Genomic DNA, 27,013 nt, shown 5'->3' on the forward strand with positions numbered 1-27,013 from the left:
CCTTCCCTTTACCAGATTTGACCATGAAAGACTTAATTATTTTAATGCAAGTTGGTTTTCAAAGTGCAGAAATTTGACACCATTACCATGTATTTGAAAGGACCAGTTTCCCCCTCCTTGTAAATTTTACTTATAATGATGAAAATAACAGGCTAATTATAACAACTACTTGCAGGTAATCATTATATACTTCTAAATTGTATTCAAAAGAGCATTCTGAATACATTTCAAGCAGGCCAGCATATTTGAAATAAATATGGTATCCCAAGAGAATTCCTTTAATAGAGACAGCAAATATATAGCTATTGTTTGTGTTTTTAAAATGGTAATATTGCTTTTAAATCACATATCTACCATGGTGCTCTAAAAGTATTCACTGTGGATAAATATATGCAGCCATTGTTTTTCCAAGGAATATTGTAATAACTACAGCTTTTTGCTTGCTATCACGCATGCATGTCATTGAATTCAGTTTTTAGAACAATCCTAGTGGATCATCATTATACTAATTTTCAATATGATACAACTAAAGTTCATTGAGGCTTGGAAACCTGAGCAAAATCTCATGACTAAGATTATCTTACACTGAGATGTATACATTTAACCACAAAACATCAAGGTGAAAGGGCAGTAATGCTTTCTGCTTAAATGGAGAATAAACATAGAAAATCAATTATAAACACTCAATAAATTGAGTATAAATGCACCACTAGAACTCAGGAGACTGATGTGCAGTCATCCTTCTATGTTCTCCTATTTTACATCTATGGATTCAACCAACTAAAGATCAAAAATATCAAAAAACTTTTCCAGAAAATTCCAAAAAGCAACATTTGAATTTGCTGCTCATTTAGCACTACACTGAATCTACATGAATGAAGTGATGCATAGGCATACTTGATGTAGCTTCCTGCATTACATAGACCTTCTCTCTTTAGTACATGTTGCTTTTGCATAGGTGGCCTCTACACTTAGCCTGAGATGGTTTGGTCTGAAAATGCATACTTATCCCCTTTATCATTATTCTTCAAACAATATAGTGTAACAACTGTTTACATAGCATTACATTATATTAGGTACTGTAAATCATCTAGAGATGACTTAAAGTATAGGAGAAGATTGCAGAGGCTCTTTGCCAATACTATATCATTTTATATAAGGGGCTTGAGTTTGGGTGGCTATGGTGTCTAGGGGTTTCTGGAACCAACTCTCAGACAACAAGGGATGATCAAATTCTTAATGAATAGAATCAATTATGTGAAAACACTTGGACAAAAATATGTTATTAATTCTTAAATTATAGTAAAAAGGAATAACTTTGAGGTGCTTTTTCAGAAATGGACATAATATGTACACAACCATGAAAAGGAGAAATTTAACAGATTGGGGTCCATGAGCCTTGCATTTTGAAGATTTTTACAAGGATATTGTGAGGCAGATGATCTGTAAGCCCCACTTTGAAAACACCATTCTATTACAAAACAGATGCTCTCAACATGTTTTCCTCTCCTTTCCCTAACTGTATCAGTACAGGAAGAAAACCAAACACAATAGCTTAAGCCAGGGAACTCAGCACATAGGGTATTATATGTCTGGTTTACAGTACTTAATTGAAATATACCAAAATTAAATTTCATTTCAAATTTAATTTCTTAGTGTGATAGCCTCTTCATAAAGCTCAATGTATTGATATGGTATTTAAATAAAGAAAATTCTCACAGAAGGCTCTGGTTGATAAATCTCCTCAGGATGCTCTCAGCACAGGGAACAGCCAGAGTAATGCCAGGTGGGGATGAGGGGGATTTCCTGTTTATTTGTGTTACCTACTTAAAATGATTTTGTACATCCTGTGATTTGCACAGTTGTTCTGAAAGGAAGCTCTTATATTTAACTCCATTGAAATGTAGAGCTTGTGTTTTTGAAGGAGGGTGAGATGGATATAAATCTCCTTTGCACTTTTCATCAGTTGATGGATTATATATTCTTTCAGCTTCACTTTTCTGTTTCTCAGTAACAATGTTAGGCTTCATAGGACTGATGGTGACTTTCTGAGGTTCATAAGTTATGTATCAGACAGTGTTTGCAATTTTTTTTTTTACCTTTTCCCCTTTTTTTCTCTTTCCCCTCTCCTTTTGTGTGTAACATTTGGATAATTTAATTCTGTCCATAAGGAGATCAAGGAAATGGGATAAAAATTAATTCTTCAAAGTACCTCAGATATAAAGACTTAGTGGAGAAAGTGGTTCAAAATCCTAGGTCATATTAAGATTTTTATATAGATGTGAATTTTTAAAATTTTCTTTCTTCTCTACAAAGAATAATCAGCAGCTGTCTGAAGACAGAACTGTTTGCTGATGACAGAAAGCAGAGTACCAAGGAAAGGCCCTCATCCTATTATCTTTTAGAGCTATTTAGGCTTGTTCTGTGAGCCAGTTTATGGTTTGATGACAGGGAGAGTGCGGGCAGGGTGGTGGGGGAAGAGTTCAATTGAACCCTTCCTTATTCAGCATAAATAGGAAGATAGTGTTGGTTGCACTAAAAGCAAAGTTGTATCGATGAGTTTAGAAAAAGAATGATGAGCCACTATGAGACTCGATGCATAGATTCAGAATGCTTTGCATTTACCAAGAGAGAGAGAAAGAAGAACACTCTTTTAATGTGCAAAAAAGAAAAAAGTAAAGTGAGTGGTAGTAAAACACAGAGATTCCAGGGTCTATAAACACAGGGCCAGTAGAAACAATCATTGCATAGTTTGGAAGAGTTGTACCTATATTCAGAAGAGAAGATTTTAGGGATAATGTTGACATGGAAGATCAATATATAATGTTCAATCTGTCGATATTTATTACAACTTTCAATGTGCTTAAAGGCAACTGTAATTTTTTTCTATATATGATGGAAGTCTTTTGAATTTAGGTCATTCATACATCTTCATCCCTCCTAAGCACACAAATTACAAAAATCACATATAGCATCCCCTAGTTAATATTGAGTAAAAAAAAAATGAAAACAATAAGGACTCCTGAAGAATTATATTTTAAAGTAATTTTTGTGGACAAGTTGTGGAGGATTTCTTTTTAATAGAAAACTATCATATAACTATTTTGACTTTGAAACTCAAACTCAATTCTCTCTTCAATATTAGCTTTTGATCTTGTGTTTGATGGAGTCAGATCATAAGCATTCACACTCACAAAATGTGTTTAGAACTTTTAACTGAGTAAAATAATCCAGTTTCTAAGTTAGTATCGGTCCTTACTCTGGGCATAAAGCACTTTCGTTACATAGGACTTGAGGAATGCCCCAGCTGGGGAAATGCCACTTAATAGATTCAAACAGATGGATTTTGATGAGTGTCTGCACTGTTCACACCCCTTTAACAAATGTTTTAGAATATTCTCAAGTAACATGCTTAACTTGAAAACAAATATGGATTTGCTTACTTTTGAGCCAATAATAATTATTATCATTAGTAGAATATAAAAATATCTTTTCTGTTTTTTTTTATCTTAGAGTGCTAAATTCATATGTTTCATTGTATCTCTAGACCTTTTGCTGCCATGTACATATAGAGAAAATGCACTTTGAATTTAAAAACAGGCGTTGGCAGAGAATTATTTCAGCTGTTATGAAATATTGCACTTTTTTTTAAAATCTCTTCTTGCCCGGAAACCAGCCATCATCAGCGTGGAAATAACTACATGAAATCCCCAAGGGGAATGCAAAATCCTGTTAGAATGTATTCTTATCAATTGAGACTGTTAATTCAGAACAAAAGTGAGTAACACTAGGCTAGAAATCAGACTGGCCAAAGGAGCAAGATGGTATTTCCTTCTGGAGCCATTTGGTGGAGTCTGGGTCTCTTCCTGAGTGTGAGGCATATCTCTGCCCATATTTTTGTTCCCAAAGTTCATTTTCTCCTGGCATTAAGTTAATTGAAGGCCAGAGAATCAAGTTTAAGTATAGGAGAACAAGAAAGCAAGAAATTGGAGATACTGTTTTGAGGTGGTACAATTAGAACATAAGCACAGATATTAATGTATTGAGTGTCTCTTTCGGCCAAGGCACTTTGCTGGGTTCTGTGAGAAAGGCTGAAGAAACAAGAACTCTTTGTCAACTTTGACCTAGCCCTGGGGATAGATTGCCCTTATAAGACAAATTGTATACGTAATTATTTAATGACACAAAGTGCTGTGGAGAAGAAAGGAGGGCATCAGGGATACTGACAGCATTTTTAGGGTTGGAGAACTCTTCCCTGAGGAACAGACTGGAGCTACGTTCTAGGGTAATATAAAATCCTTAGAAAGGTCTAAAAGGAGCATATAGGAGGTGGACAACATGTGCAAGGACTCAGAATCAGGAATATTTTTGGGGTCAGAACAGGGGTTGGAAGGCAGTGTGTTCATGGATGCCATGAACACTAAGAGTGCCCAATCCTGATGGCAACCTCTTCACTTTACATTTGTTGAGCTCCACATTTTGGCTCTGGTTGGTGCTATTTGTTTTCTAGTTGGAAGAAAACACATGAGATTTCAAATTTCTTTTCTTATTCTGGTCCAATCCTTACTGTGTCTGCATCTCCATCTCACAGTTTCTAAAAAAAATTTTATTTTCGGGGTGGGGGGCTTGTAAGAAAATCATACTATTATCTGTTTGTAATGGCCTGGCCACTTTAACCGATTTAATATCTGTTGAAACTTTAGGTTGTATATTTTTTTCAAAAACTATTCATTTAAATTCATAGAAATGTGAACTGTATCATATGATTATACTATGTGTTCATTTAGGTTTTGAAGATAGTCTTTTCTTTTTAACTTCTGCAAGGCCTGGTTTATAAAGAGGAAAATAAGACTTGCATACCAAAATAGAAGAGTTTCCAGATTCTACTTCTCAAAAACTGAATGACATTCTGCAGCTTTTATGTAACATCTGCACATTCGACAGCTGTTAGGTCATTCCTGCAACTACAGCATTTGTTCATATTTTCAGATGTTCAACATTTTTATGAGCAGATGTAAGTTTTTAAGTGTTATTTGAAGAAAACATGCCTTTCCAGTTGCAAAATATAATTTCTGGTTCATTTGTTAGGAAATGAAAATATCAGATACATTTTTTTAATGTATCTATGGTGATTTAAATTCTCATCCAAACTATGTGGAGAACAGCATAAACAACAGTAAGAACAGAGGGCTCCTTTAGCTGGTAGGACAAGATTTTAGAGATTACATTGCTTTGAAGTCTTATGTTACTAAGACTTTGGACTGTTTAATTGTACATTGTGTACATTATAAGGAAATATAAGCCAATTTTGTGTGATTGTTGTCTCCAGATTTGAAAAGTTATATAAGTGAAAATATTAGATACAATGATGAGTAGTTATATAAAATTTATAAATGAAGTCAATTTGGATGTGAGATGTAATATTTGTTAGTCAGTTACATACATGCTAATCTCCATACTCTGATTAATGAATAGTGAATTGATAGTATCTGCAGAACGCCTACTTTATTCAGAACATTCTTTTGCTCACAAGTCATAGCAGAATAAAAAATAGAAAATGAATTATTTGTTTTCTAATGAGATAAAAATTTAATGCGATGCACAAAATATACATCCCTGATGATATCTGAAAAGTGACAAAAATTATAAGTGAATATTCTATCAACTGGGTTTATAAATACTGAAAGAATAGAGAAGAAAAAATCCTATCAGCAAGGGTTGCTTAAGAATGCCTTTCACAGGAGAAAACTTTTGGTTTGGCTGGAAAGGAAAGTAAGCTATATGGGCTGATGTTCAGTGATGGGGTCTATAGCATTTCTTTAGTGCTACCATCTCCTGGCCATGTAGCTTTAGGCAAGATGTTTTACCACTTCAACTCAGATTTTCCATCTGTAGAATGGAAATTATAATCCTTTTCGAGTGAGTATTAAAAAAGATAGTATATGTAAGAGAATAGTAATGGTGCTTAAAATGTTAGTTTTTAATACTTATTTATCATTATTCCATTAATAGAAATTACTGAAATCAGGAGTTTTAGGTATCGAGAATGCTGTATACAAAAGTACAGAGGGAGCAAATAGCTTGACTCAGAAATATTTAGTCAGTTTTAAACAATAGAAATGTTCTTTAAGATAAAGACTGCTTAATGATCTCCATAAACTATTCTGTGTGACTTTTAACTGTCCTTACAATCTGGAGATTGGTCATATTCATCCAAAGTTACAAATATAACTAGCACATAGCTGACCTTTAATAATGTGTATAAAATGAAAGAATGTATGTTCACTTGTGTACATGATTCAGGGTGTGACAACTTTGCTATGGTTTTAAAGTGTCCCCCCAAATCCCATATGTTAGACTTGGTCACCAGCCTGTGGTGCTATTGTGAGTTGATGGAACTTTTAAGATGTCTGGCCTAGTGGAAAAAATTTAGGTCACTGGGGCTATCCCCTTGAAGGAGATACAGGGACCCCAGGGCCTCCCTCTCTTTTTGCTTACTGGCTGCCACAAGGTGAACAGGATTTTTCCACCACATATTTCTACCCTGACAAAATGCTTCACCACAGGCTCAAAATCAATAGGGCTAGCTAACCATGAACTGAAACTTCCAAAACCATGAGCCAACATAAACCTTTCTTCCTTATAAGTTTAAATTCTCAGCCAATTACCTAATCTTGTTACCACTATACAACTTTTGTTACTGTAACACAAAACTAACACAAATTTCTTCTGAAAATTTGTTAATGCAGTTTTCTGTTTGTATATATGGGAAGTTGATCATTTTGTTAATCATTAAGAAAAATCTATGAGAAGAAATGTAATTAAGAGAAACATATATAAAATACATAGTATAAGGATATTTGGGGAATTTTCACATTATGGAAAAATCATTTAAGGCCAGGAGAAAGCATGAAACATGGGGGCCATATTCAGAGGAACATCACAAGGATATGTTACATGCCATTTTCTCGCACTAGTTAGTTAATCCTTGCACACACTACTTTAAGAAGCCTTGCAATGCCTTGATGTCACAGGTACCTAGAATCCTGGTCCATGGCCTCTGACGGGGAAGGAAGGGCCCTAGTCCAATCCAGACAGCCCTCAGCTCCTGGTTCCAGACACTTAATAGACCAGACTCTTTTCTCATGTAAAACAGGTAAGGACTAAAAAAAAAAAAAAAAAAAAAATCTTTTATTTTAGCAGCAAAGTTGATAACCATGTTGTTCTGTTTCAAAGCTTATTAGTGTGCTCTCTACTTTCTATGTACTCTACACTCTATATACTAGTGTATTTTCTATATACAGATTCATTTAATATTCATAATATTGGGCACTGCCATTAACCAGTTTTACTGAAGAAGAAGCTGAAGTGGAATGAAGTAAAATATTTTATCTAAGTTCAGGAATTTAGCAAGCAACGAAGCAAGACCCTGAACTGAAATGATCTTGTCCCTTCAAAGCTGGGTTCTCACTCATTAAACCATTAAACTACACAGTCTGATATACATCAGAAACACAGTAAGGAGTACACAAGTACACAGTAAGCATCTTGTCTTTGTTGGGGTTTTATTAAGTTCTTTTTACAGACATAAATATTGAGCTATGGAACTAAGGGTAGCCTTAGAGGCCATCTTCAAGTCCAAACCCTTATTCTTTATGTCCTCATTGAGGCCAGAAATGGTGAACATTTGCCCCAACACGATAAGTGCTCTGGATTATGGAGAAGTAACAGATATTCAGGTCTCCTGATTCAGTGCTTTTCTCATTCTACAATGCTGCTTGACAGGAGAAAATGTATCTTATTGTTAAATTCATATCTATTTTTAAAAAATTATTCAGATAAAATTCACATAAAATGCATCCTTATAAAATGTACATTTTGGTGGTTTTTAGCATATTCATAAAGTTGTGCATCTATCACCACTAATTCCAGAGCATTTTATCATACTAAGAAGAAACCTAGATCCAAAGGCATATATCTGATAGGGGGAAACCACAGGGGTGTCCAGAGGCTGCTTGAAAGGAATAAGAAATTAGGTTGGAGATAGAATACAAGGACCCCAGAAGTAAATGTGGAGTCTTTGGATGGTAATCTGATGGAACTCATGATTCCATGGAGAGAATGTTTCCTAGGGTTTCTAGCTGATATTTTTCTTTTTATTATGAGATTTTGGGCTGTCTACTTTTCAGTGTTTAAAATGTCAGTTCTGTTAATGAAATGATGATGTTGTTGTTGAATGTTTTGATTTAACAAAATTAAAATGTAAACTCTAGTTTTACTCCAAAACTTTCTTTTGAAATTATTCCCAGTCTGTAAAAATCCCAAAGTCTAGGATCCTCTATCTTAAGTTACACTGACCCTAAAGTCTATAAACATTGGTTCACTTAATCATGAAGGTATCACCAAGAGTTTCTCATTACAATTGCTGTTAATAGATGATGACTTTGCCAACCAGGGGTCTTTAAGAATTTTCTCCTGATGAGGTAGCCAAAGATAGTATCTTTATACATACAAAATGTAAAGTCTGATATACACAAATTCACAGTTGTACTATCTAACTTTAACTGGCAACCTCTATTGAAAGAGATTGACTAGATGCTTAAATCAGATTACACTGAATATTCTTGTAAATCCTTTTCAGTTCAGTGGAAGGATTTGACAAATTACATGAAGTAGGAAAGTGAGGTATTGCCAGGGGCCTTCGTGTACAGAATTAAGTTTCTCTAGTTTTTATTTCACATTTGTGTTCCAAAGATAGCTTTCCAAGGGGAACTGTGTTTTAACTAGAGTAAACTCATTTTAATTTATATCAATGAAGATGAGCATATTCTGTTCCTTGAAATGATATTTTAGAAAGTGTTTTATGTTGTTTCTTCTCAAGGATATTATACAGTATGCACATTATCCAGACCTAATGCAAACAACTGTAATTGTCAATGAAAAGGTGTGCTCTCTTAAACTTTTTTTCAAAGTGCCTTTTCATGATTGAAACACCCCTCAATTTCCCTTAAATGTATACTCCTTGCTCTTTTAAATAAATGTCTGTACCTAAATTATAAACAAAAAGGTTTATGCACCATTTGTTTTAGTGCTATCTCATTCTTAGTCAATCACTTATATTCTACACAAAGTATATGTTACCAGATACTAAGATTATAAAATGCATAACTTCTGGTCTCAAGAGTTTGATTTATACATATTAAATAAATGGGAATAAAGCATCAATGAAAATTGGTACTGGGGAAGGACACCAACTCTGGTATCCTAATGATCTGGGTTTGAATTCTGGGTCTACTTTTCTTATTCTCTGTTTTTCTATGGCATAGGAATACTAATATTGGTTTTATTATGTGCTTGCTTGTATCATTGGTTGTTATAAGAATAAAATGAGAAACTGCATTTGATTGACTTATCAAGTGGTTTTTAGACATATAACAAAACTATTTAACAAGGAGCCTGGAATATAGTGAGTGCTTAATTCAGTTGCAGTTATTTCAACTTTCATTCTGTGTCTTGAGAACTTCAGATAACTGGCCTTCTGCCATAATGCCTTATACTACAGTCCCTGTTGTGGTAAATTTCTAAACATTTTCCCTTCCCATGACTTTCCCATCACCATGGGCTGGAATTATACTCCAAATCACTATTGGGGCCTGGGAGTAAAACTGTGGACACTTGCCTATTTTGTCTGTTGTCCTTTAGTTAGTTATTGAATTTTGCACACCTGAGTTTCTCCAATTCTACAGTCTGTGTTGGTCTTTTGGGTATCTGTTCAGTTGTTATCTCTCAGATTGGGCATATCCCATGATTAGATTTTCCCTCATCCCACCTTAAAAATGGTTCTCTCTCCAGATATCAGTCCCTACCAGTGTTCTTCATACTGTCATGGCTGACTATGCCATAAGTAACTCTCAGGGTTGATACACTGAGCATCCAGCTACCTTATGGAAAGAAAATTCAGACAGCCTGTGGCTACAGCCTTGTAAATTATGCAGATGGCGGGCAAAGGATTAAAGTACATAACTATAGTTTCAAAAATATTGTTATAGAAAAGAAAAATATCAGGCCAAAGAAAACAGAAGAGTATTTCAGGGGATGCAAAATGGTATCTATGGATGTTTGGGAAAAAGAGAATGAGTTGTTGTTTTTTTGTTTGTTTGTTTGTTTGTTTGGTTGGTGTTTTTTTTTTTTTTGTTTGTTTTGTTTTTTGCCAGACAAAAGTGAAAGGTTTCAATGAAGTTCAAGTAGATATGAAGTCACTCAATTTAGGACAGCTTAATGGTTGTCCTAGAGTAAGAAGACATGCATTAGCAACTTGGCTCTGCCACTTACTAGAAATGTGATTTTGGTCATTTCTACTTTCTAAATGTCAGTTATTACTAATACAATAAAAAGGAGTAGAACTGTGAGACATAAAAGCTAAAAATTATAAGCTTGGGGTTCTGTGCGAGTCCCAGATTAGAGGAAGGTGGAGTTTGAATAAGCAGGTTGTGGATTTTTCTTCCGAAGAGGTGACTCTCAAGATAAATTTTTCGCTGAAATCAGAAATTCACCAGAAGATGGAATGGAGGGAAAATGCTCTGGCAAGGGTCAGCAACATTTGCAGAGATAGTTAGGCATGGAAACATAGCAAGTTGGAAGCAAAAGGTCTAGGACTCCTGATCCCAAATCATTCTGGAGCATGTACAAATGGAACTATTAAGTGGGGTTAATGGCTTTTACTTATTTGGTTCATATGGATTTTTATTAATAAAGCAAGCATTTTTTCATGTTATGTAGTAATGAAATTTCCCCATGGAGTAGTACTTTTCATTCCAAATACCCTGTTTTTCTAAGAACAAATATCCCCACTAATATACTCATGATAAATTAAAAAGAAAAAAATTTTCAAAAACAACATTTTAAGTCACATTTATTCTTACTGGATGCTTATATGATTCTTATTTATGTATGTTCCCAAATAACCTAAGTGTTTTGAAAATATCTAACAGCAAATTTGGTCACTTACAAAGAGATTAAATGCAAATTATGAACTTATGTTCAGAACTTCAGTTCTACAAAACAGTATCTAATCATTTTGGAACTCACTATAATTAATTTAGAATTGTTGTTACTTAGGAAGAATGTTATTGCTTAGGAATAAACTTTGAGCAGAGCCCTGTGAAATATGGCTCAACAAATGTATCACTCCTTATGGAATTTTTCTTGTTTACTATTACACATTTTGTTGTTACTTTGATCTGAAAGAGAGGTTACAAAATAAAATGGTCTCTGAATCCAACAACAGGTATTCACATACTTATCCAGCAGAGCTTTTTGTTTGTTTTGATTGGCAGAGGGAAACCATGTTGCCACATGTCTGCTCAAATAAATTAACATTACCACCTAAACTGACTCATTTGGAAGGAACAAGATCACATAGCAGAAGTATCACTTATATCAGGAAGTATTCATGCAAAAAAATTGAGGAGTGACAGATTTCTTATTTTCATCTTGTTTTAATGATGCCATCTCTTAATCTTGACATGCATTCTGAGTCGAAAACAAAGGCCTAAGATTAGAACCATGGAAAACAAGAAAATGGCATATAATGTAGGGAAGAGTCAGAGAAAGAGGGGAGGAGCAGAAAAAGCATGTTTTAGTTTCTCAAGATAGGAATTTGACATAAAATGCCCCTGACAAGGGAATTTCAACTTGAAAGACTATCTTCCCCAGCTAGGTGGCATCTAGAACCTAGAATTGGTATTAAGAGAGAGAGAAAAAAAGGAACATAGTGTTTTCTCTAAAACTAAAATTTTCTCTAAAAATGGGTTGTTTCTCTTTTAACAAATGCCTGAACTTTAATATGGAACTTTGTATTTTTACCATCAAATCAAAAGAAACCATAAGATTAACATTAAAACTATTGTTAGAAATTATTATAGCTTTTATATGTATGTACATATTTGTACATATGTAACACATTGTAAAGCAAAACATTGATATTTTATGCAACGTTTTAAGCACAACTTTTTAAAGAAAAACATTAAGCATTTATTCTGATAAGGTTTGCATATTCAATGGTGTACAAACCATGTAGTATTTTTTTTCCACATGTCTGCTCAAATAAATTAAGCACTTAGTAAGAGAATTAATTGTGTTTTAGATATTGAAAGAATCACATGATTTTTTCTTCAACATAAAATTCACATGCAAGAAAAGCACAGTGTAAACAGTATCTCTCCCCTACCGAGCTGTTTTCCACCAATGTTGAGAGTGGGACTTGGCCCTGTCTTTGGCCTCATCTCCTGTTATGGCTTCCTGCTCTGTGCTCTTGAAACTCAGAGATTTTATAGTTCCATCTCTGTATTCTAGAGCCTGAAAGAAGTCTACTAAGATTTTTATTGTTGTTGTTTTGTTTTACTAAATGAAAAGAAAAATGAATAACTTCAGACTAGAAGTGATGAAACATGAAAATAAGAAATAAGAGTATAAGTAATATTTATAGTTTAAAAAGCACTTTCATTATCTGCCTTAATTCTTAAAATCATGGTATGAAGTAGGTTTCTCCTACCTCCATTTTATAGGTAAGGAAATAGAAGCACACAGAGGTTAAGTAAGCTGCCCAAAAGTCACTGAGATGGGATTGACACCATTTCTTCCTAAATCCCATATGCTTTCTACTACATCTTGCTACCCTGAGAAGTACTCATCTGAATACAAAATGAGTTGAAGGTGAAAAGATTGTATCTAATATATTGAATTTTATTCAAGGTGAAAGAAGAAAGAAGTCTATTTTCAGAAAGGTCAGAATATTAATCACACTTCATGAGTGCTTATATTCATTTGGCTTGTTATTTTTTTTATAATGAAAGAAGAACCAGCAATGCAAGTTTAATATCACAAGAGAATTGGCAGTATTTTATTAATCTATGCTGCTACATTACCTTCAATGGTGTAAGGACTGCTGTTTATCAGTTTGTGCAATGAACTGAATTACAGCCTGAGATGTACAATTTTCACTTACTGAAAAAGAGGCAGGGAGGTGCAAAACATTCTATTATAATCATGAGAATATATATTTTAAAATATATTTCACTTTTGCAATCTCATGATTTCCTTTCTTACAATCTTATCTTTAACTGATATATACCTGGAAGAACCACCAGCATCTTCATTAGTGAAGGGAAATTAGAACCATCCATGCATCTGAGAAAGTGTCTAGAAAAGGAAAAAAAAAGGAAAAAAAAATGCACAAGCACTCCACTCAGTGTGATCATATGTTCCCAACTTTCCAGAGACTGGGAAGCAACAGGCATTTGCAAATCTAGATTTTCTCTCTAGATGCATCCCTTTCTTCCCCTCAGAGGAGCATAATGACACCAGGCTCTATATAAAGATTATTTTAAAAATGAATCAAGTAGATCATTTATAATACTTGCTAATTTCTAGAAATGGGATTCTGTGTGAAGGAAAAACATGTAGGAACAGGTTGTTGTTCAAGACTTTAGAACACATATTGTCCTCATTCTCAATACCCTTTTTGAAGGGAAACATTTTATTCAAAAGAGACTCTTCCTGTCCCATTCATTCCTGGTTTAGAATATTAATCTGTACTTGCAGCTGTCTTCTCTGCTACTATTTTCAGATTCTAAAATATACTACAAATTATAAAGAAACTCTGTCAAATGTCCTGAGTGGGAATAAGAAGCCCTAAACATATGTGGTTGTTACAGATTCACATAGATCACCTGTCAATGCTTTTTATGGTCATTTGTTCTGTGAGCTTGGATGAAATGACAGCTGAATATGACTATTCTCTCCTGTTTTTCTCTTTCCCCACCATCCACTTCAGTGTCCCACCCTGCATCCTACATCCTGCAATAGTGTTTGGATAGGTGTCTCCTTAAACTAATTCACAACTTCAATTTTCACTCTCACCTGAAGACTTGAATTCCTTACCTCCATCAGTCTCTGGGCCCCAATGCATCTCTTGAACATACAATTCTCCAATTTCATCTCAGGCTCATCAAGAGTTCAGAAAAGGAAGAGTGAATGCATCATCCAAGCAGGTATCCTGGAGGCAGGGTTTAAATTCATTGTAGCATTATATTTTTCTTTATCAAAACTATCCAGTTAGAGGAGCTGGGGTTGTGGCTCAGTGGTAGAGCATTTGCCTGGCATGTGTGAAGCACTAGGTTAGATCCTCAGCACCATATAAAATAAATATATAAAACTAAAGATATTGTGTCCATTCACAACTAAAAATTTTTTTAAAACTGTCCAGTTAGATATATTAAGAAAATGTATTTGCTTCTTGGACTTCAGTATCATGCCTTATATGGATTCAGTGTTTCTCATTAAATCTAAATTGCTCATCTGAGATCAGTATTAAGTCTACAGAAAACTGCTGGTTGGAAAAATCACAGATTAATTACTTTATGAAAGAGCCTGGTAAGCAGCAAAGTGACCCACAGGTCATCTGGGAAGTTTCCTACCTCAGAACTGAAAAAAGGCTCACAGCGTACTTACTGGGGGCACATTAAAGCTCCATATGGAAGGAAATGTTTTGCCAAGATATTTGATTGAAAAATAGAAAAAATAAGTCATTAGTAGAGTTTCAAGCTTAAATCTTTTAAGAAAGGCCATTATGCATATTGACAGATGCATGTCACCACTTTAAAAAATACTATAAACCTATTCTTGTGTTCATTTCTGACTCCAATATCGTGTTCTGTTCTATTTTCACCATGAACTGTGTATCATTTATCTGTAGGAACATTTTATTTAGAAAAAAATATAGTCAAAGGAAGTGGCTGTGAGGTGGCTGTGCTTTAACTGCTCTTCCTCCAGAGACTCTATGGTGATTCTTGCCAGGTCTCCCGAAGCAAATGCAACTGTAAAGCTCTCCATGAGAGGGGGCTTCATTTGGAGAGGGTGCTCCATTTGGTGAGGGCTATTGTCTCTCCAAATATAGTGCCTTTGTGTTAAGGGCCACAGAATCCAATGACAAAGTAAAACAATGGAATTCTGCCCATAAATTTTTGTAAATAGCCATCCCTTTGACAAAAATTGATTAGTAAGGAAATACCACAATTGCTCTTTTACCAATAATTGTTTAAAATATTGATTATAAATGAACAACATGTGATGGGTTTATGACTAAGAAGATCCATATTTTATATGTGCTCCTTAATGTGAGAGGTCTAGTATAAGCACAGAAGGATTAACATAAAACTAGACTTTACTAGTTCCTGGGTCTACCTTCAAGATGCAGATGGAGACAATGTATGACAATCTTTAAAATGGATAGAAGTCCTTCCCAGCTCTCCTTCTGCTGATCCCCCACAAGAATGATGAGGCCTGCCTGCAAGTTTCCCTAAAACCCTGTGCTGTAATATATCATAACACTTTAATTAGAGGCTATTATAATTATTTATACTTGTTTGTCCATCCCACACAGAGATGATCTGTGTCCTTCAATTGTTAGTATCCATAGGAGATTTATAATTCTTATGAATAAAATGTGCAAATATTAATAATATTTTGGGTGTTTTAAAGGGGAAAATAGATGTCAGGGAGGACATTTACCATTGTTTTTAAACTAATACTTGAAAGTTATAGAATTCCTTCATTCAGAGATGTGACATTTAAAAATTATACAGAATTCTTATCTTTATGTCTACATGGAAAATAAGTATTTTAAAGCTGAAATATTTTATCATGTGGAATATTGGTAAATATTTCTTTTTAAGATTTATTTATTTTTAAGATTTAAAAGGGGAGAACTTTAGAATTTAAATATATGAAATTAGTGTTGAGCATGAAAACACATGTCTACTAGAAAATTTTAAGCTATTTTGGTACCTGAAAATAGATTTCGGATCTTTTTCAGAATGAAAGGCTATCTAGATCAATAAAATCTTTAAGAAAAATAACCTTAATGACAAATCACATGTAAAGTATGGAATATAGGAACATCAAAGCAATGCATAAATATTTACCTAACCATGTAAGATATCCCTGGCTCAGTAGAAAGATTTAAAAACCTCAAAATTAATGACCCTTGACCTGTCTGCAGTTAGCAGATTTCACAACCTGAGAATGACCATGAATTCATCTTTCTTGTTGATGAAAAGTGATTATGTTAGAACATCACTCCTCAAACATTATTGTCACCTGCAAATCTTGTAAAAAAAAATGCAGGTTCTGAATGAGCAGGCCTGGGACCAGACCTGAGATTTCACAAGTTTTCAGATGATGCTGTGCCACTGGTTGTTAACCTCACTTAGGATTAGAAGTCTTTTAAGGCATCCTGTTGCACTAGTGTCCCAGGTAAGCCTTCTGGGTTCTAGTGTGAACACTTTCGCATCAGATATCAACTAAATGTGATTTAACTACAAAATCTATTAGAATTTCTTCTTATCATTGTTGCACAGTGCTTTTTATTTTTTTGCCACTTCAGGATAAAGTAATATACTTATTGGTCTCCCCTGGATGTCTCTGGCATACAATATATTCTCTACATTCCCCCTGTATAAGTGCCAGAATTGGTCATATTTAAATTCCAGTACATAGTAGAATATACTTTGTGTGGAATCAGGCTTTTAGTAATCTGCCCAGTAGTTATGGCACCATATGTCAGTCAAAATTTCTAATTATTTATCAAGTCCTACTGTGTGTCAAAGACTCTATATAGTGCAAGATGAATCATTATTTATTTTTTAGATGAGGACATTGATAATAAGAGAGATATGGTTGAAGTCTAGGGTCACCCAGCCAATAGAAAGAGTGAAGATTTTAATCTGAGTCTCCCTGGTTCCCAGGCTTTGCTCTGTCTGCTGTTTCACACTGCCTCTCTGTGGAGGCACGAGGATGAAAGAGGGAGGCTCAAAGATGTGCACAGCACGTTGTGGGTTTCAAGAACTTTTTAATACAAGAGCAGTAAGAGATGAAACAAAGCAGCAGAGAATAAAGTGACCCATGACTGTGGCAGAGGTCTCATGGGAATGCAAAAGAAAGAGGAGGTGGAAGAGGAAGAAGCTTTCCCAGAGAGGAGAACGCTGAGTCAGGTCTTGAAAAATGAGAATAAATTGAAGGAGTGAAAAGAGAGCTTAATGGACAATAGGGAGAAGAGGAATCCCTTTCCTTCAAACCTTGAACAATTTCAATGATTTTTAGGGTAACAAGTGAGTTCCCCCTAATGCCAAACTGGAGAATTTGAACTTTATTCTTTAATCAGTGAGGGGAATCTCCCAATGTTTTATTTATTTATTTATTTATTTATTTATTTATTATTATTAGTTGTTCAAAACATTACAAAGCTCTTGACTCTCCCAATGTTTTAAAGTAATATATTAGAACTATCTGTAAAAGGAATGACAAATCACAACTACAGGGAATGAACCTAACAACTGTAAGTGTGAACATCTGGAGCAGGAAGACAAGAAGGTAGTTTCCTCATGAGCAAAATGAGGATAAACTAGTAGTGCAAAGAGTTGTTTTGAGAAATAGGTGAGATGCTTATGTAAACTACTTGAAATGGTTCCTGACACATGTGTTAAAAAAATGTGAGCTCTCATTACTTCTGTACTCTAATCAGGAGGGTAAAGGAGCCCTAATTCTTCACTTATTTACATTTGGAAAATATTATAGTTGGGGCTGAGTATGTGGCTCAAGCAGTAGCGCACTCACCTGGTATGTGGGCGGCCCGGGTTCGATCCTCAGCCCACATACAAACAAAGGTGTTGTGTCTGCCAAAAACTAAAGGAAATAAATATTTAAAAATTCTCTCTCTCTCTCTCTCTCTCTCTCTCTCTCTCTCTCTCTAAAAAAAAAAGAAAATATTATAATTAATTCTTCACTTTTAGAGTTTCTCTGTCCAGTATCAGTCACATGGAAGATACTGTCACGCCTATGTTGTTGGTGTTATCCTTATTTTTCTTTCCACTCTTCCTCCAGTAGGTGTGTATTTGTGTCTTTTTTCTAACCTCCATTATCATCAGGACGGCACTGTGACTTCCCTTTGCCTTAATGTTACCTTGTTCCTTGTGTCAGTCTTTCCTCCCTCAATTTTACTCCAATCTCTACATGAGAGTTTTCCTGAGCATGCTTTCTGCCTCTAGGGCCAATGTGAAGGAAGGCCTATAATTCTTAGAATAATTTAACAATTAATAGATGAATCCAGGTTTTCTAAGAACAAAGAAACTCAAGGTAGAAATTCCCAGCAGAAGAACTTCATTGGAAGTGTTTTTGAGATATGATACAGCATTGAGTTTTCATTGGTTAGTCCTCTTCTAAAAAACTGAGAACATACAAATGTACAGAACATATTTGATATCTTAAAGTAAGATAAAGTCAAATCCAGAAGAGGAGAAAAAGGAGAGAAGATGTGGTGGGAAAGAAGAGGGATAAAGCATACATCAGAGTTCTAAGTCTCTGTACTTTATCCTCACACTGTAGTCACATACCCTTGTGCAAATCACTTTGTTTCTCACATGCAGAGTAAACAGACAGGTATTAATCAAATAGTCATCATGCCAAAATATCACAATTCAGGGATGAAAGAGGTCAAAGAGGTACTACTGTCTTTTTGAGTTAAAGAGAATTGCACCAACTATAATTATATAGCTTTAAAATAGGTATGTTAAATAAAATTAGCATTTGTCCCACTCAAGGAATCACAGAACAAGGATTGGCTATATGCTGTGTTCATAAAATGCTATCTTGGCATCCACATGTTGAGTATACATACAGTTGGTCACCTCTCAGAATCATAAGCTCTTTCCAAGGGACCTCCCCACCAATGTATAACATTTCCCATCTGGTTGACTCTAAAATTGAAAATTTCTAAGGATTAGGACCTTCCAATATTGAAAGTAGCCCTTTCTACCTTTATACTTTGAACTTGAGTCAAAGTTCTCATGCATATTGCAAGTGAGAAGGGGAGGGGAGAACTATCTTACTGTATTCCAGGTGTTTCATTTACATAATCTAACTAAACCTTCATGATAGTTTTATGAGACTGACCTCAATTTTATAGATAAGAAAACTGAGTTGCAGAAAAATGAACTTACTTTATTTGTCCAAGTTTATATAGTAAATACCAAGCAGAGCCTGACTTTGAATACATGGTGATTTGACTCCAAGTGCACAGTTCTAGGTGTTTTAGACCTTTATTTTAGAGCCATATAAAAATACTTGGAGGGTAATGGCATCCTTTGAAGGTCTCATGAAATCCAAAGGCCTGTGCTCTAGGAAAGTGAACATATGCTCATCATTTTGCATGCAATCTCAGGATTCCAGTGGACTGCAGGTCACACATGATTAGCAACACCCATGCTTTATGTTCATTGGTTAGAACACAAGCTTCATTATGACAGAAATCATGTCTATTTTATTCATTGGAATATTCCTAGCACCAAGAACCTTGCCTGGCACAGAGTAGGCACTTAGTAAAATAGTTTTAGTTGTTAAATTAAAGTGATTCCAAATGCCTGGGCCCATTTGCCTACTTCCTTAAAGCAGGTGCTAAAAGTATGGGATCGGACAATTGCCTCTGTGCAGAACTCACCAAAACCACAGAATGACTTAACCACAAAGGACCTCTAGGTCCCAGTTTGTGAAGTTATGAGCCAAGTTTTGTTCGTTTTGCTTTTTCACTTTCAAGTCACTTTCTCTTCCTCTACTCTTGAGAAAAGGATAATGTCTTTAATAGTTCCTTTTAAAATTGGAATTTGAAGTACATTAGTGCTTGGAAGTATTTGCATAAAAAATGTTTAGACTACTTTGTCTAAATGACTCCTAGTATCACCACAATACTATATAAATGGATTTTGCTCATTGTTGTGAGATTAGAACTTGAAATTGCCTCTGTGTACTTGTGAAGCTGACATAAATATCCATTCTTAGGAAATAATTGGAAGGATGTTTTGTGGTATCTCTCCCAAGTTTGAAAACAAGGAGTAGTTTCAAAGATAATTTTCTGATCTCTATATCTAGATATTGGGTCTATGAAGTTGATGGTTCTTGCTGTATTCATTGAACCTTTACCATCAGGCAGCATTGAAGAAGTGACGTACAAATTATCAGACTGTACTCTATAGAGATATGTACAAATATTATACATCAATGAAAAATTCTGTCTCCACATCTCTACCCCAATTTCCTTAATTCTTTGAAATGTAAATTTAAAAACCAAGCAGTCATTCTTCTGTCAGTGAAGTCCTATTACAGGAAAAACCTAGAAAAAGAAATTAAGCTGTGGGGAAATTACAACAAGGCTCTATTTCTCTGGATCAAAACAACCAGGCAATTGGATTAATTTAGCCAAGCATTAAATTAAGTCAACAAAAAATCAGCCAAAAAAGCAAAAAACAGAAACAAGAAGTCATACAAAATTCTTTTTCAGCTACCTTTTTTTTCTTGGCCTAGATTTTGATTAGTTGATATAGGAGTGTAAAAGGAACTAACAATCACACATTTTTGGTCTCTTTATGCACATGAGTATATACCAGATACATAGTTCATATCCATATAAATACATATGAACTGTTCTATAGAAATGGAAAGAGATTAAACTAATTTAAACAGTAAAATGGTAAAGGCATTATTTGGTGTTTTGCAACAGGAGAGTAACATGCTCAAAGGTGACATGATCAAAGTGGCATTCTGAGAAGCTCAACATTCTATGGTGCTCAGTATAGATGAGGGAGGAGGTAAGACTAGACACAGAGGCTCAAGCAGGACTATTGGAATTCTCTAGCCAGGACAGCTAGCCCCTATGGGATGGAGGCAAAAATGCAAGAAGGAATGGATATAAGAGACATTTTGAAAAAGGAATCAATAAACCCTTTCATTTTCTCTTTCTTGAATGTAATTATTTTGAAAGCTGAAGTTTTGCCTAACTGTGTTAAGCACTAAAAGAATCCAAGCCATGCAAGACAGTGTCTATGATCTTTGGGCAGATTTCCTTGTCTCTCTGTCACCCAACTGTGATGCACACAGGCAGCTGGAAATATGCTAAGGCCGAGGCTCCTTCTCTATATCTCCTAATGTGAATTGCTGGTTAGCCTAGGCACCCTTGTTATATAAAGAGTTAACTAGTCATACAGTAGAATATTTGAAAAATGTAAATCTAAGAAACATTGTCCACTTTTCCACCATCCTAAAAATGGTTATAATTGTCTTAAACTTTTTTACTCTGTATTTTTTTAACTTCTAAAAATTTACAGTCATTGAACATACCACATCATTTTACATTTAGTTTTTAATTTTTTTTAGTTGTAGATGAATACAGTACCTTTATTTATTTATTTATTTTGTGTGGTGCTGAAGATCAAACTCAGTGCCTTACACATGTGAGGCAAGTACTCTACCACTGAGCCACAACCCTAGCCCCTGCATTTTTTTTTTTACATACACTGATTGATTAATGGAATCCTGGGCCATCCATATTGACAACAAAGCAAGGTCAAGGACATCACTTGAAACCCCCAACGTCAGGGAACTAAAGAGAATATTTTAAGTTTATTGTAAACCAAGAGTATCTCTTGGTATGTTCTATCCTGTGCAGTGAACATGTTTTTGGTATTCAGTAAGCATTCTCCAATGATTGATTAGGGTTGAGTCATCTTGGTGGAGCAGGGTAAAGAGAAGGTAACCACGCCTGGCGATCTGTGCTACACTTGGTCTGTTTAAACAGGTCTGAACTATAAGACATAGTGTGATTATGGTCATGCTCTGGGAGGTTGGCCAGAGGCCACTGCGTGCTTTCATAATCATCAAGCTCTGATGATATAAGAAATCTCAGGAGAGTCTCTACATAATTATATACACATATATATTTTCTAATAAAAAAAGAGCTCCCTTAGAAAGACTGCACAAAACAGGCACAACAATGGATGAACCTGGAGGACATTATCCGAAGTGAAATAAGCCAGATGTAGAGAGACAAATACCACATGATCTCAATTACACATGGAATCTAAAAAAGAGTCAAACTCAGAAGCAGGAAGTAAGAATGATGTCTGCCAGGGCTTATAGACCAGGGGAAAGGGTAGCATGGGTAGACATGTAGGTTAAAGATATGTAAGATGAATAAATTCTACCAATCTAATGTATAGCTTAGTGACTATAGCAAATGATACTATTTTGTTTACTTGAAATTGATAAAAGAGCATATTTTAAGTGTTCTCATCCTGCAACCACCACACTAAACAATGACAACTATGGGTGGTGGTGCATGAATTAATTTGTGCTAATCAGTATATGGTATATACATGTATCAAGTCATCATGTTGTATGCCTTAAATATAAATACATTTTATTTGTCAAGTAAATATTTTTTAAAAAGCACAACAGCCAAGGAATAACCATTTCTTCCCTTAATTCAAAGAAGCACTAGAATGAGAAACCTTCAAGGAAAGCTATGGGTCTAAGTTTAGAAACCTGCTTTGTCCAAAAGTAAAACTGTACTGATTTTGAAAAGAAGATTAGATAAAGTTTAGTTTGTTCCACAATTCCAGAGTACCAATAGAGAGTAGGTATGGGAAAACTTCCCACATTGGCTGTAACTCTGATCCTTCCCTGAAGACCACCCTTCCTTCCACTCAAGCCTATGATCCCTATATTTACTTTCCTTCTTGAGTTATTTGCCATTATTCATCACAGTCCTTCTCCTGAAATATTATTTCCAGGAAATAACCATCAATATATCCTCAATTTAGCTACATATCTCCTAGATATAGAGCTCTTGGTGGGGAAAGGAAGGATGAATCAAGAGGAGACTGGGGTGGGTACAGCCTTCCAAATTGAATTTTAGAATCCTAAAGGCCTTTAAATTAGGGTTTCAAAATTCTTTAATAAGAAAGGGTAAGAGAAAAGATACAAATAACATGAGTGGTGAGTTAGTGGTGTTGTTTCTATTATGTCAAGCAAGATGCTAACAAATATATTTTCATCACACCATAATCACCTTTAGTTACATTATTCCTCTCAACTTAAAAGAGGAAGCCCCTTTGCTGCTGAGCTTGAAGTCCTAAAATTTATATTCCTAATCACCCCAGAGTTCTGTTGAAACCTAAATCTAGACCTCTAGAGGAACATTTTGTTCTCCTTGCAAATTCTTAGTCTTACTCTTTTTATGGAATATTATTTAACATTTTTGTTCTTTCTACCAAATTCCATTTTTGAGGTACAGGTTGATAGATAGCCTTCTAGCAGGAATAAGGAGGAAAAAAATGCTATTGTGTTCTACTGAGCTGTATCTACTCAAAAAGGCATTTATGTTTTAAATATATAAAACATAAATTGCATTATTAATCCTGCACCCTTATTCTTCCACTATTTGTGAGCCATGGATATTTCCAAACTTTACTAAATGCCCAAATTCTATGTGGATTCAGATAGAAAGGAATTAGATATAAAAATGTAAGATTCAAGGGAAGAGGTCAGCATATAATCTTGCTAGTGAAGTACATTTTATTATGCAGTCCCAAACATTTTCAAAACAGATAATGTAGAGAATAAATAATATATTTTCAAAAGATTTATCATAGGATTTGCTTAATGAGAAAACTTCAATTTTATATTTAAACTATGGTTCAACAATAAGAAAATATATTCATTGTTGCTCAAGATGGGGAAGGAGGCTGAGCAAGGTGGTGCACACTTGTAATCCCAGCAGCTCAGGAGGCTGAAGCAGGAAGATAGTAAGTTCAAAGCTAGCCTCAGCAAAAAGCGAGGCACTAAGCAACTCAGTGAGACCCTAAATAAAATACAGAATAGGGCTGGGTATGTAATTTAATGGTTAAGTGCCCCTGAGTTTAATCCCTGATACCCATCCCACACCTCAATAAAAACGATGGGGAAAGAATTTATAGAATTCTATCTGACCTAAAAGAGGAGAAGTCTCTAAGTGAAGACAAATTTCACCTAAGAAATTAAAAAATCCCTTCTAGTATTCTAACCAATCCTTTTAAAACAATGAACATTTGCTTTATTTTTAATTGGGGCAAAAAGTTAGTAGGTTCTAGAAAATACTGGACAGTAAATTAATTAAAATCTCCAAATTATTGAAAGAATCATTGAAGAAATACATATGAGCATGAAGAAACAGAGGTGACTGATTGATAACCCAAATGTAATGTGGCTTTACAAAGAACAAAAGAAGCTAAATAAATGTAGCTTCCTGTTTGGGTAATATAGGGAGACTGATCAGTTCCAAGAAGGCCATAAATACAAAGTGTGATCACTTTGGGAGATTATGCCATGATATTGCTATGGAAGCATACAGACTAGAAAACAAGGTATCTTAGAGAACTGTATCAGTTTGGATAGTGGTTCTACAGAGCATAGATCAGTGGATTAAGGTCTCTCAGAAGGAGCATCTGTAAAGGTTAGTTGAAGGCCTCTGTAACTGGCCCATTGAGGTTCAATTTTATAAGCTTATAAAATTTGAGGCAGATGCAAAGATAAGACAGATAACTACATTTTTAAAATATATATTTTTAACCCCTCTTTGTGAAGCAAGAAGTTGCTTATCTTTCTAGGTTTCCTAGTTTTTGCAATAGAATTTAAACTCTTCTCTGTTTGATGGACAAAGCATATACTTTTGGTACTAAGCAACAAAGCAAACTATGTGTATTCAAGGCTCTTTCTGGAAGATAAAACCTTGAATGATCTGTCATGCAATCCTTATCCAATCCAAGTTATTGTATGAACTACAACATTTATAATGCCTAAAATGTTTGCATCTACTACTCTAGAGAGTCTAAACTTTATCTTTGGAAAAATTCATATAATCCTTCACTGAATTATTTATTCAACCAGTTATTATTGATTTCTTACTATGTGCCAGACCTTGTGGGTAGACACTGAGTATAAACTGAATGAAACAGATACAGTCTAAGCAACAACTAAGTAACACATAGGTCAATGATCAAATAGATATGCAATTACAAACTTGGAAAAGTGCTAAAGTGCAATAAATGGTATGCTGCTTTCACTTAGGTGAAGTGAACAGGAATGGCCCACCTAAGAATAGATCAGTAAGGCTGATGTGAAAAGCTGAAGAGCCAATGTTCCAAAGGGTTCCAGAGAGAGCATTCCAGGATGAAGAGTAGCACATACAGTGAGAAGTCTGAAAGTGAAGGAGGCAAGAGAGGAGACTAGTGAAAAACAGGGAGTGGTAAGAAGGGATCTGATTGTTTAGATTCTGGTAGTCTAAGTAAGCAATGTGGTAAGCAGAGAAGTGATGATGATGTCCAACACATGGTTTAAAATATCATAAAGAATAGCATATTTGACAGCGGAATGCATTATAAGTCTTATTACACATACAGAGCACAATTTTTCATATCTCTTATTGTATACATAGTATATTAACACCAATAATGTCTTCATACATATAATTTTTTAAAAAGGGCACCAGAACATGTCAAGGCTATCTTAAAAAAAATAGCATATATGTATGTCATATTTTTGGAGGCTATTTTTCCTAAATAATGCTTTGTTGTATATACTATTATTGAAGGATACAGTTACGTTTTATTATCATATCCAATATCTCTAAGGATGCTGATTCTTTATGAAGACCCAGGAAAATCTTCCCTGGGTTACAATACCTGGTGACATGTTTATTTCGAATCCATGATCTATTTTTCATCTTATGGATATACTGAATTTTGTAATAGATCTTATTTCTTTTTTACTTTGTCTCAGAGGAATCTTAAACCACATTTTCACATATCTCCAACAAATGTGCAGGGTTCTGTGGCTTGTATTTCTATAAACTGATTTCATCCTTGGATTTTATCCTTTTCCTACCTTTACTTTACCTTTACCCAAATTTACTCAGTTGTTTATTTTTCACTTTTTATACAATAAGCATTTTTGTTAGTCATCAAAATGAATAAGGTAGAAATAAATTTGGGGTGGGGGAGAAACTCAGGAATTTAAAATATCTCAATAATTCCTGTAAGTTTAAAGAACTATTCTTGAGTTCAAAAGTTATTTGTTAAATACAGAATAGAGAATATTTATCTAACATCAGATTCTATGAAAATACATAAACACCACACAGATTAACCATTTAGGTCAACTGTAAGACAGAGATAGCCTCCCACACATCACTTAATACTGGTGTAGTGTTGAGGTCCTTTTCTGTCTTCCCTGACAAATAATCTCTTGAGGGGAGAGGCCACATTCTATTACCATTGTATTTTCCATACACACTGAAGTGCTGTGCAGGCTTTCATCCAATGTTGAATTCATTAATAAGTAAATATAAAATTTAAAATAAACCTACCATAATCCCAAACTGAATCTTCAAGAGTGAAAAACCCTGAATGCAGGAAGTATGCACACACTGTACTGTATATTACCATGCTTGGCCATGTCTGGACCTCTAAATTTAGCATAGGTGCCATATTTTCAAAGGACTATTTGCAAACTGGAATAGATCCAAAAGAGAGCAATCTGCTTGAGTAATAGTTAGATGTTGTATGGTTTGATTAAAAGGAATGTCTAGATTGCAAAAAAAGATCCTTGTAAAAGACATATTGATCTTCTTCATACATCCAAAGGACAGTCCTTTCTCATTCCAAATGGCAGAATGAGAGGCCGTGGATGGACATTACAAGGAAGAACTTTCTTCAACAGCTTTAGGTTCTCTGTGAGATAATACACTCTGCATAAGAAGGTAGAAAATTAACTGCACTCACAGGGGAACTCCAATAGTAGTTGATTGGTTATATTAGAAGTTGTTTTATATCCTTTCTAAATTTAAGATGTAAAAACTATATGCCCATAATAAATGTAATGAACAAATAGAGTCCATATGAATGTATAAGAGTCTAATCTAATTAATGTGTTGTGTAGTGATTGTTTACAGGTGTTAATATGCAGGGAACAAATAATAAAGAAATTTGTATCGGTCATGAAAATGTTTTCAAAGGCAATAGGATTTAACTGAGTCTCATGGATAGAAAAATAGAGAGTCACACAATTCCAAACTTGTGAAACAACTGAGAAA

General features: G+C 34.7%; 1 protein-coding gene across 9 annotated transcripts in view; it reads left to right on the forward strand.

The window, feature by feature from the left end:
- Window positions 1-27,013, forward strand: part of Stard13 (StAR related lipid transfer domain containing 13) — a 481,490-nt gene that overhangs the window by 282,859 nt on the left and 171,618 nt on the right. For 2 of the 9 annotated variants that reach the window (XM_076872075.1, XM_076872077.1), the window contains exon 3: window positions 7,035-7,156. The exons of the other annotated variants lie outside the window; for them this stretch is intronic. In XM_076872075.1, coding sequence (XP_076728190.1) covers window positions 7,054-7,156 — 103 coding nt within the window. In that variant the 5' untranslated portion in view covers window positions 7,035-7,053. The remainder of the gene's footprint in view (window positions 1-7,034; window positions 7,157-27,013) is intronic. 9 annotated transcript variants of the gene reach the window in all.

Source organism: Callospermophilus lateralis, chromosome 12, assembly GCF_048772815.1.
Source record: "Callospermophilus lateralis isolate mCalLat2 chromosome 12, mCalLat2.hap1, whole genome shotgun sequence".
NCBI classification, from domain to species: Eukaryota; Metazoa; Chordata; class Mammalia; order Rodentia; family Sciuridae; genus Callospermophilus; species Callospermophilus lateralis.